This window comes from Hippoglossus hippoglossus, chromosome 24, assembly GCF_009819705.1.
Source record: "Hippoglossus hippoglossus isolate fHipHip1 chromosome 24, fHipHip1.pri, whole genome shotgun sequence".
Lineage (NCBI taxonomy): Eukaryota > Metazoa > Chordata > Actinopteri > Pleuronectiformes > Pleuronectidae > Hippoglossus > Hippoglossus hippoglossus.
In genome coordinates, this window is record NC_047174.1 from 16,461,480 (window position 1) to 16,471,295 (window position 9,816).

The 9,816-nt window shown below is 40.0% G+C and overlaps 1 protein-coding gene across 3 annotated transcripts; it reads left to right on the plus strand.

Annotated features, from left to right (window-relative positions):
* The first annotated feature begins 42 nt into the window (after positions 1-42).
* Positions 43-9,486, plus strand: LOC117758177. Of its 3 annotated transcripts, XM_034579609.1 has the most exons (6): positions 43-370; positions 1,970-2,529; positions 2,590-4,932; positions 5,933-6,082; positions 6,641-6,721; positions 8,896-9,486. In XM_034579609.1, exons 2-6 carry the CDS (start codon positions 1,980-1,982, stop codon positions 9,012-9,014), a joined length of 3,243 nt encoding a protein of 1,080 aa, XP_034435500.1. In that variant the 5' UTR covers positions 43-370; positions 1,970-1,979; the 3' UTR covers positions 9,015-9,486. The 3 variants fall into 3 exon arrangements, with proteins under 3 accessions (XP_034435500.1, XP_034435498.1, XP_034435499.1); XM_034579607.1 differs by having other exon boundaries at positions 1,970-4,932; XM_034579608.1 differs by having other exon boundaries at positions 1,970-4,932; positions 8,905-9,486.
* The last annotated feature ends 330 nt before the right edge of the window (positions 9,487-9,816 follow it).

The window sequence follows — 9,816 nt, forward strand, 5'->3', positions numbered from 1 at the left end:
TGAGTCTCTATCTCTCTCTCTCTCTCTATCTCTCTCTCCCTCTCTCTCTCTCTCTACCTATCTGGTTTTGGGCTGATCGCCACGAATAAAGCAAAATCAAACGACAGCGATGAATGACATCTTACACACATTAACGCGTTGAAGTGATCTATGGCTTCCCTGAGCTAGAAACGGTCCAAACCACTTCTCATACCTGATAGATTAAAACACACCGGGAGGATTCATGTAACTAAACCGCGTCTATGTAGGTATCCTTCCGCTTTCGTCACCTGGTTTTCGCGCCACAGGAAACTATCCAGCTAATGCTTGCTAACCCGGGTTACCTGGCTGTGCTTAATCAGGGTTAAAGGCTAACCAACTAATTCACCTGGTGAGTAACCTGAGAATTACTAGTAGTCGCTGAATAGAGAATTAAACAATGTTTCTACCTCAAAATGTCGGATAGTATTGTCTGCAAGGGAAAGTATGATCTAATTGGTTAGCTAGCTAAGTTAATAAGCTAGCGGACGTCTGAAGTTTCATAATAACAAAATGCTGAAGTCATTTTATTTATGAGTGTAAGTGTGGCATATTTCTTTGAGTTATAAATTTTGGGTAATTCAAGGGAATGAAAACATTACTCTGGACGAGCAGGTCATTGATATTCAGCCACTTTTTGCTGTAGCTAGCTAACTACCTTTACAGCATGACAGGTACTAATACAAGCTAATGTTGGCAGTCAGCTAACTTCGACACTTGTTTTTCCTTGCTAACATTAGCAAGCTAAAGGAGGCTAAAGCTGGTCATAGTAACCTGGGCGACACAAATCAATTCATACAGCAGTAAGAATCGGTTTAAAAGAAGAGATTGTGAATTGTAGTTATTTTACACTCAACACTGAGGGATAACTTGAGTGCAGTCACATCATTATTTTATCATTTTTGTGCTTTATATTTCAATAATAGTTTCTTCAGTGTTCATACAGTTAATATACTCTTTTGTATTTGACCATTTATAAACATGCCTGTGTGTGACAGGGTGGTCTGCCAGGTGACAGATAATCATCACCATGGTGACCTGAAATTCTTATCTTTAACTTTTTGTTAATTTTCATGAGGATGAGAAGCATGAGTGTAAGACAAAAGCTGTGTCTCAATTTAGCGGCTCACATTCACCAGCTTGTCCCAACGAAAATGTTCTTCAGTTGTTTAAAAACGTTGAAAAGATTTTTCAGTGTGTACCGTTAGCTGTTCGCTTGAGTACTTCTTTGAGTACATTTAAAAATAAATTCTTCTGACGTTTTTGCTTCGCTTTTTTCCACCATTACCTCTTTGATAAGCAGTTCGTCACTGAAGCGCAATGAATCATGGGATATGTAAGGATCCACCCAGTGGAGCGTCCGTTGCTCACAGGTTGAAAGACACATTTGTCAGCCGCATTTGGAGGAGCTTTCGAATTGGGACAGCCTAGTCAGCCTTTTCCACAGAAGTTATTTTGACATGTATCAAATTAATGATGGCTGAATTATTTTTGTTTTCGATATTCTGCATACTGGCTCACCATCACACTAAACTGCTGGTAAACTTAAAATAGTACAGAGTAGTTCTTGATGTTATTAATAACATCATAACATCTATGCTTTCCCCATTTTGATAAGTGAAATGTTTGCTGTGGAAAAGGTTGTCTGTTCATTGTAGCTAGCCAAGTATCATTAGATACTGATGCACAACAGTTCTTGATGGGGTGTGCTCTTGATGTCCTTTTATAGGATACCGATGTGCATGTGGATGATATTGCAGACTGACGTTTAGGAGACCATCAGCTTGTTTTGAATCACTGGTTTGAGTCAGTGTTTCTGTCTGAAAAGTCTTCTTCTAATGTGGAATAGATTGTGTTTGTCAATGTTTGACATGTTTGCTTTTTGCTTTTATTGATCTAAGCAGTGTGGCTTTGTGATGCTCAAGATGTTTCTATTTTTATTATTTTTTAGATATAAGAAAATGGATAAAGTCATACATGAAGACATCAGTCTACAAACAGAGAGAGAGCTCACTTCACCAGTCTCCCAAAAAAGGCCAAGGACAGATTGTACGGTGACAAACAACCACAGTGGGGAAAGGAGGTTTGACTTTCCTGAGCTTTGGACATTTCAGAAAAACATTGGCTCCCCATCATCAAAACACACCCTGCAGACAGATTTGTTAGAAATGTGCCCAGCAGAGAGTGGGGATGTTCTAGATGATAAACCTCACGAGCAGCCACAACACTCCTATTTAATTGTCACCCCTTTTACAAAGGTGACTGCAGCACACACTGACAATGTGCATACAGGATTTTCTAAAGTCAGTTTTATCACTGCTGAGAGACACCTCCTACATCTGGGGAAAGATGAGCAGCCACCACTTACTGAAACTGACAAGCTCAGCTCATACCGGGGAGATGATGCAGGTGGGGCATTAGCAGAGTCTCACACTTCAGAAGACACCAGCACTGACACGTCCAGTCAACCTGATTGCAGACGGCTGGGGAAATCACTTGAAGACGAACCCCTCGGAGGTTGTTGCTCTCCCGCTGGAAATGACAAAGATGGGAGACAGGTACAAACTAATGTCAGTCAAGTCCAAGTATTCACCCTTAGTTCAAGTGATGAAGAGGTCAGATGCCAGTCTGATTGCGCTCATGAACATGCTCTACATGACGCAGGTTTCCATAATACATGGAGCCAATCTGCTGAAGTTAAAGCGAGCAATCAGACAGAGAACAAGCTCGAATTTAGTGAGAATATCCCTTTCGGCAAGGAAGAGGGAAGCAGTACCAGATCTCTCTGTGATTATCAAGTCTCTAAATGCTTTTCTTCAGACCCTGAAGAGAACCCCTCTGGGAACTTGGCAGACTTTACAAAAAATGAGAAAAAAATACCAGAAGTCCAGACTTTTGAGAAAGAAAATGTTGCCTTCTCTGAGAGGGAAGCAAAAATCCCTTTTGTTGCTAAATGTACCAAGGGGTCAACTGATTCTGGTGTTATGGTATTAGCCAGAAATATTATATCTGAGAATGCAAGTGTTGAAGATGATGACTTCTGTGGGCTAAAAGGCGAACATGCCGCTGGCAAGATAATAGCCAAAGCTCGGAGTGAAGCGGCTGATCACACAACAGAGACTCCAATGCCTGCAAGAATCAGCGAAGAGCTTGGTGAAGGAGATAATGATCCAGGCCCTTTCAGTGTAATTGACCCTGCCATGGGGAGTGAAACTGACAGAGAGGCTAAGGAGAAATGCTCTAACACAGAGAGTACTGCGGCTCTTGAAAGATTTCCATCTGTAAAAGTCAGCGAGAGGGAAACACAGGAAGTTTCAGCTCACGACCAGGCCGGGCACAGAGACACAGAGCCTCAAGCTTGTTACATCACAATCAACAAAACACAAGGGATGGATGGCAATGAAAGTAGCTGTCAATGGAAATCCAGTCCCAGCAGTAGTCCCCACAGCCCCACAAAACCTCCTCCTGCTTGGGATGGAGGACATGAAAGTCATAGGTCTGTGAGATCTCAGCTGAAGGAGCAGGATCAATCTGACTGGTTCCCTGTCAGTCTCGACCACCTGAAGACACAACAGGTTGAATATTCCCAAACAGGATCTGCCAGAATGGACGAGTCAACTGAGGTAAAAGAAGGAGAAGACATGATAAGATTTGTCAAACAAATGAAAACTGATGAGAACTTGGAGAAAGAAATAAAGTCAGATGAGGAACTTCTGCAAAACAATGAAAAACAGAAAGAAAACCCCAATGAAATATCAACTGGGGATTGCATCAGTGACTGGACAGAAGGAGACATTAGTAAATGTAACAATAGGTTAACTCCTGTTGAACATGAAGAGACAACTGAAGAAAAGAGAAGAGTGACGAATGTTGGTGTGGAAAATAAAACTGACGGGCAGGAAAATTCAGAGGTGTTGGTGAAAATAGATCATGATCTGCAACTGTCACATGTTGAAGGGACAAAGGGCAACATGAGTAAAAGTGACAACACATTGAGCCAAGTTAGTCAACGTGAACAAGGAAATGAGCTCAATTGTTTTCCATATTTTCAAAATAGAACTCAGACAATAATGGTTGAAAGTAAAGATGACCTTGCAGTCTCAACTTCTGCTTCAGTAAGTGATGCAGTTGTGCCATGCCAGAATGAATCAAGCCATTCTCAAAATGCTAACAACAACACCACTGCCCAAATCTGTAATGACAGATTTTCCCCAGCGCCATCTGTCTTCACTTTCTATGACCGGGTGCCTGGGGGTTTTGACACTTTCGAAAAGATCCGGCTCTCACCAGATGATGATGATGCTGATGATGATGCTGCCGGCCTGGGCAACAGCCCTCTCCTCACCAGCTTGCCTAGGCAGCTGTTGAAAACATCTGAGCGACAACTTTACCACTCCATGCCAGGGGCAGAGAGTGACAAGTATGAGGAGATACCAGGAGAGGAGGAAGTGGGCAAAGAGAAGGTGGCAAGATTTCAGTGTCACAGCGACAACATGGCACATGAATGTTTAAGCAGTGACTCCACTTGTAATGAGCTCCCAAACTCTATCTCTCTGGCAGATGTTATTATCCTCGGATGGCCAGAGCAACAGCTTAACTGTGACTCAGTCTGTGATTCCACTGCACTCATCCTGGATGAAATGAACCCTCAGTCAACCTCCTCCACTGTTTCCGATGAAAGTGACAGTCCATCTGATTTAAACGTCTACCCTGAGTTTGAGATGAGAAAACAGTACAACATGGTCCTGAAAGAGCTGAACTTGTTTTTTGACATCAGTATAAATGATTTTGCAAACGACAGCAAAGCATCGACACCAGAGCAATGTAGCGACACAGCGGAAGCCATGGAGGGCCATGTTTCAAACTGCAAAGAACATCTCAGCAGCCCAGAACTACGAAGCCACGCGCCATTAGGTAACTACAAATAAAAAGACTCACCTTCACTGTACAGTACAAAATGAATTAGTTCGGTCACTTCATCTCATTTGTCCAAGACCATGCACCAGTATAAATATTTCTTTAACAATTCAGATTAATGGTATATCCATTGTACAATACATACATAAATTATTCCAGTGCAACTTTGTGTGCAACTTTTTCTGAGTGTGTCCAAGTATTCCAGCAAATAACATTCATTAAAATCACAAATCATTTTTACACAAGCTTTAACATGTTAGCTACTGAACCATAGAGGTGTTGGTTGGCAGACTGAGCCACCAAGCTCAGTCTGCCAACAAGCTGCTTACTCTGGAGTCATATTGAGTGAGAAGAGGGATATCAATCTTCTATTGATGCTATATAATAATGCTATACAAGACATTGAATTAGTGTATGTCCAAAATGTCAAATTTAAAATTGGTGGTGTAAACCACATTACTGCAATGAAAAACTGTGCACATGTAGATCGGTCAGTTAATCATTTTTCTATAAATGTCTAATTACTTAAAAACATATCAGCCACGAGAACCTCTCATACATAGATTATAGATGTCTTTAAGCCTCTGGGGTATATAATCACACCAGCTTGATCCAATTACGTGATGTGTCTTGAGTGGTCATATAGCTAATGTTTTGCTGAAAAAAGATTGCCAAACATTGTCAACGTCAAAAAAAATGGAGGTATATAAAGGAAATTAAAAGCCATTAATAAAGGCCACAATCTCTACCATTTAGACCAAACAAGGTTTTCCTATTCAGATTCAGATTCACTTCACAATTTTGTGAAGTGGAGATGATTGAATCAAGGATAAAAATGTTGTTCAGGTTAACATGAAAAATAGCATGAGGAACATTTTACATGAGGGTGAGACCAAGACCAAGCTGTCTTTTTTTAATTAATTGTCTTTATTGACACCATTATTATATTCAAAAATCAGTGCCAGAAAAAATATCTTGTTGCATGTTTACTGTTTAGATGATGCTGAAGAAGACTCAAGCCTGGAAATGTCTGGAGGTGATCCAGTGGTTTCTTGTACCAGTGGCAGCTGTGATGGCGAGCAGGAGGTGCCCTTTGGCAGCCACACGAGCCAGGAAACATCAATGGACACTGCAGAGAAGCACAAAGGTTGAGAGAGTTTACTCTTTTCAAATCAAACAAAAAATATAAATAAAAAAGCTTTTATCTTCAGGGGGAAAAAAACTACTATCAATACAGTCTGAGCAATCTCTGTTGGTAACAAGAGTAAGATTAAATCTAGAGCAAAATAATGTTTTGCTCACCCAGAAAACTTCTTCAGAAGCCAAAAGTTTCAACCATTAAATGACAAGTCTGAAAAATACAAAATAAAAACATTTTAATTAGACCTAACTGTTCTTTAATTCCACAGTTTTTTAGTCTTGTTTGCCTAACCCTGTTTTCCCTGAAGTTTGGGTGATGGACTTTAAAATGTCAGCTAGGTTAATTCAGTAAGGAAATACAATTACTTTTATTGATTTGTCTTTTTAAATTGACACAGCTACCTCTCATGAATGTTCAAATATTCATTTCCCTTTCTCAATAAATGATGGATTGATAACACACCGCCACGAATGCAAAAACATTGTTTGAGGGTAAAACGGCCTCAAATAAGACAGAATTAGCGAGTCCTTCCTGGCTGTCTCTGACTTTCCATTTTACTTCCAGAGCTGCAGGGGATGGATCAGAGGAGGAAAATGTGGTCTCCGTCCTTCGCGTGTCCACCATTGTTTGAGCAACAGTTCCACAGTGAGTTTTATGTTGTATTAGTAGACGAAATAGCACTCAGCATTTTGTTGATAAAATCATTGGGTTTTTTGGGGGTCCTATTTGTTTGTTAAAATAAAAAAAGCAAGGACTCTCAATCATTCTGTGTTTTGTTCAACATCTTTATATATTTCAATGACTTGTGGGCAGTTGTATGGGCCCTTTTTACGGCAGACATTCTGACATATCATTGTTGGTAAAGCCAGAGGTGCTGCCAGGATTATATTTCATTGTACGCACAACTGCCCGCAAGACTACGGGTAAGAGAGATTGATTTTGTTTGGGTGCTTATTTTCAAATTTTTTTATTGTGGTTTAGCTGAGGGGCACCGGCAGAACTTCAACTGGTAGAAACACACAATAAAAACTTCCATAACAAGGATTCATAAATAACGCTAATAAAAGCGGGGAGTGTATGAATTAGTTGTTCACAAAACAACTCGTGGTTGCATATTAATTATTTTAAATGACTTTGAAGAGAAATGTGCAGTAAAGTCAGAGAGGCAAACATCTGACTCCCTTTGGCAGCATCATCAACAAATAGGCAAAAAGCTTGTAGACTAACTACAATATGCAAAACAAAACCAAGGTAAGGCAACAAACAATCAAAAGGGTGGATGCTTCATGTTGTGATCAAAAATCAAAGAGCAAACTGCTCTAGATTCTTCAGTTGTGAGACACGGTGGCTGCAGCCAGAGAAATGCATCTCATTCTCAAGCACATTGTTTGTATAAAAATGATCAAGATCGTGAAACAAATACATGCACCACGCGTACAGGATTACTGCTGCCGGTGCCAGTGGGGAAAGCATAGGTTTGACAACAGAATGAATGATGGCTGGATTCCATTTAGCTTCTTCAGCTTCAGGCTCCTGGTGTTGTTCCTGGTGGTCCACTGTCACACTGACCAGGATTACATGAACACTAATATTCTGACCTCAGTCAGATAAATTAATTTTATTATAATTATTATTATTGTGTTTAGATATGTTGTGAATATAATATTCCATTCTTATTTGAGTTTATATGTTATGAGCAAAGTCTAATAATTACCTTCACTAGGCCATTACATCCTACGTTATTCTGCCAGTTTTAAAACTCCAACCTGAAATAGCTTAATGCATGATGCTACCATATTTATTACCATTTTGGGTGTTTTCTTTCTAATGATGAAAGCTACAACTTTCCATCTTGTATACACCAATGGCGTTGTCAAGCAATTGATAACTGCAGATTGTTAATGTCACAAATTATTGTGAAAACTCCAATAGGACTTTATAATGTGATTTAGACTACCTTAGGGCTGCAACTAACTGTCTTTGTGATCGGAGATGTGTCTTTTTTTGTTTCCGCGATCGGCGCTCGCTTTCTTAGCAAATAAATCTCTCAACCATTGCTGCTCTCCTTCTCGATGGAGGGGTGAGTGAAGTGTTTGAGTCTAGAGGTAAACTTTGTTGCAGCCTAATCCCATACAATTGAAGTAACTGGGGGTCAATTCTTCCAACCTTAAAAGACTTAAAATACCTCCATACTGCTCTTGTAGTTTCATCCAAGTGTGCTTAAGCCCCGACGTTCAAATTTGACTCGATTTTAATCTCATTTACACCATGTTTTTAGCCTAAATGTCCTCTGATGTACTCCTCTGGAGCCATGTTCACACGTGGATCACAGCAGACATTTAGGCTAAAAACATGGTCGAACTTGAATGTCAGGTCTTACGGACACTTGGATGACACCACAGGAGCAGAATGGAGGCATTTTACTTTTCTGTTGTTTTGTTTGAAGTGGTCACCATTTACTTCAATTGTATTGGATTTGGCTGCAACGCTGTTTACCCCTGAAACTGAACCCCTGAAGTGTTTTGTGGACTCAAACCCTTCACCCACCCCTCCATCGGCATAGTGATGAGTAGATAAGGGGTGTATTTTCATTTCTGGGTGAACTATCCCTTTAAGACAAATGTCTGGATTCATTCTGGGGCTTTGGGTCGAAAACAAACTAACTACATGTAGATGTAGATTAAATGTAGAGAACAGAATGAAGTCACTAATAACACTCCTGTGAGTTACAGTACACAAGTGTCAGTGTCATCCAGGACTGCTTCATTAATGTGCTGCTGTTATGTTTGTTATATTTATATAAATGTTTTTGTGTGCAGGACCCCCAGAGCCGCCCAGAAGACTGGAGCCTCTGACAACGTGCACACGTCCGATCCGGGTTGGTCTTTCGAAGAGAGCCAAGACCAAACACCTGCACCATCCCCACCCCTACAAATGAACATCAGAAATTAAATGAAGGTGATGTGTGCATGCATGTTATTGAGGCTCTTAAATGCCTCCTTTGTTGCCATGTTCAAAAGCTCAGATGTTGTTTTCTGATTTTCAGTATATTGTGTATGGTGTTCATGTGCCTCTGCTCTCCCTCGGTGTTTCTGAGTGATTGTTGGTCCTACGCATTTTAACTACAGCTTTACCTAGAGAGGGTTGTCTCCACAAAATGGGCTGTGTCATATGTTCATATTTACAGTACTTTCATTCTCACATACTGCTTGCTGAAGTTTTTCGAGCTAGAATGATAAGCAGATTTTAAACATCCCCCAATATTTATATATTTATTATATTTATTTATTTAGCTTATTTCCCTCCCTTTCCATTCTCATTGGTTTTAACCATACGTGTGTATGTTTTATACTTCTATTATAAAAGTGTATAAAACATTCACCATTATACTCAGGTTTGGGATATGTAATTGGTACTCATGTGTTTGATTGTAGGTGTATTGATACGATATGCTTCTCGTTCCTGTGATGTGTGGGTGTATTCAGTCATGGTTAAAGGGCTCAGTATGTTCTGTTAGTGTATTATTAAATGGGTTCACATGTAGTGCATGCAGCATATCCTAAAGCAGTTCTGTGGGAGGTTTGCTGGAGTTTCATTTCAAAATGCCCTCTTTGCCCTGAGAATTAAATAATGTAACTGGATATAAGTTGTTTTTGTTCTTCATGTACACAATATACAGTTTGTGACTATATCCTAAGCAAGACATTGATCTTTGCTCATTATTGTGAGAAACGAGGAGA

Bases quoted from the DNA above. Each gene is read 5' to 3' on its own strand.
- LOC117758177 (XM_034579607.1), top strand. From the start codon at position 1,980: ATGGATAAAGTCATACATGAAGACATCAGTCTACAAACAGAGAGAGAG. The intron at 4,933-5,932 runs GTAACTACAAAT...TTTACTGTTTAG, and splicing joins ACGAAGCCACGCGCCATTAG to ATGATGCTGAAGAAGACTCA. The intron at 6,722-8,895 runs GTGAGTTTTATG...TTTTGTGTGCAG, and splicing joins GTTTGAGCAACAGTTCCACA to GACCCCCAGAGCCGCCCAGA.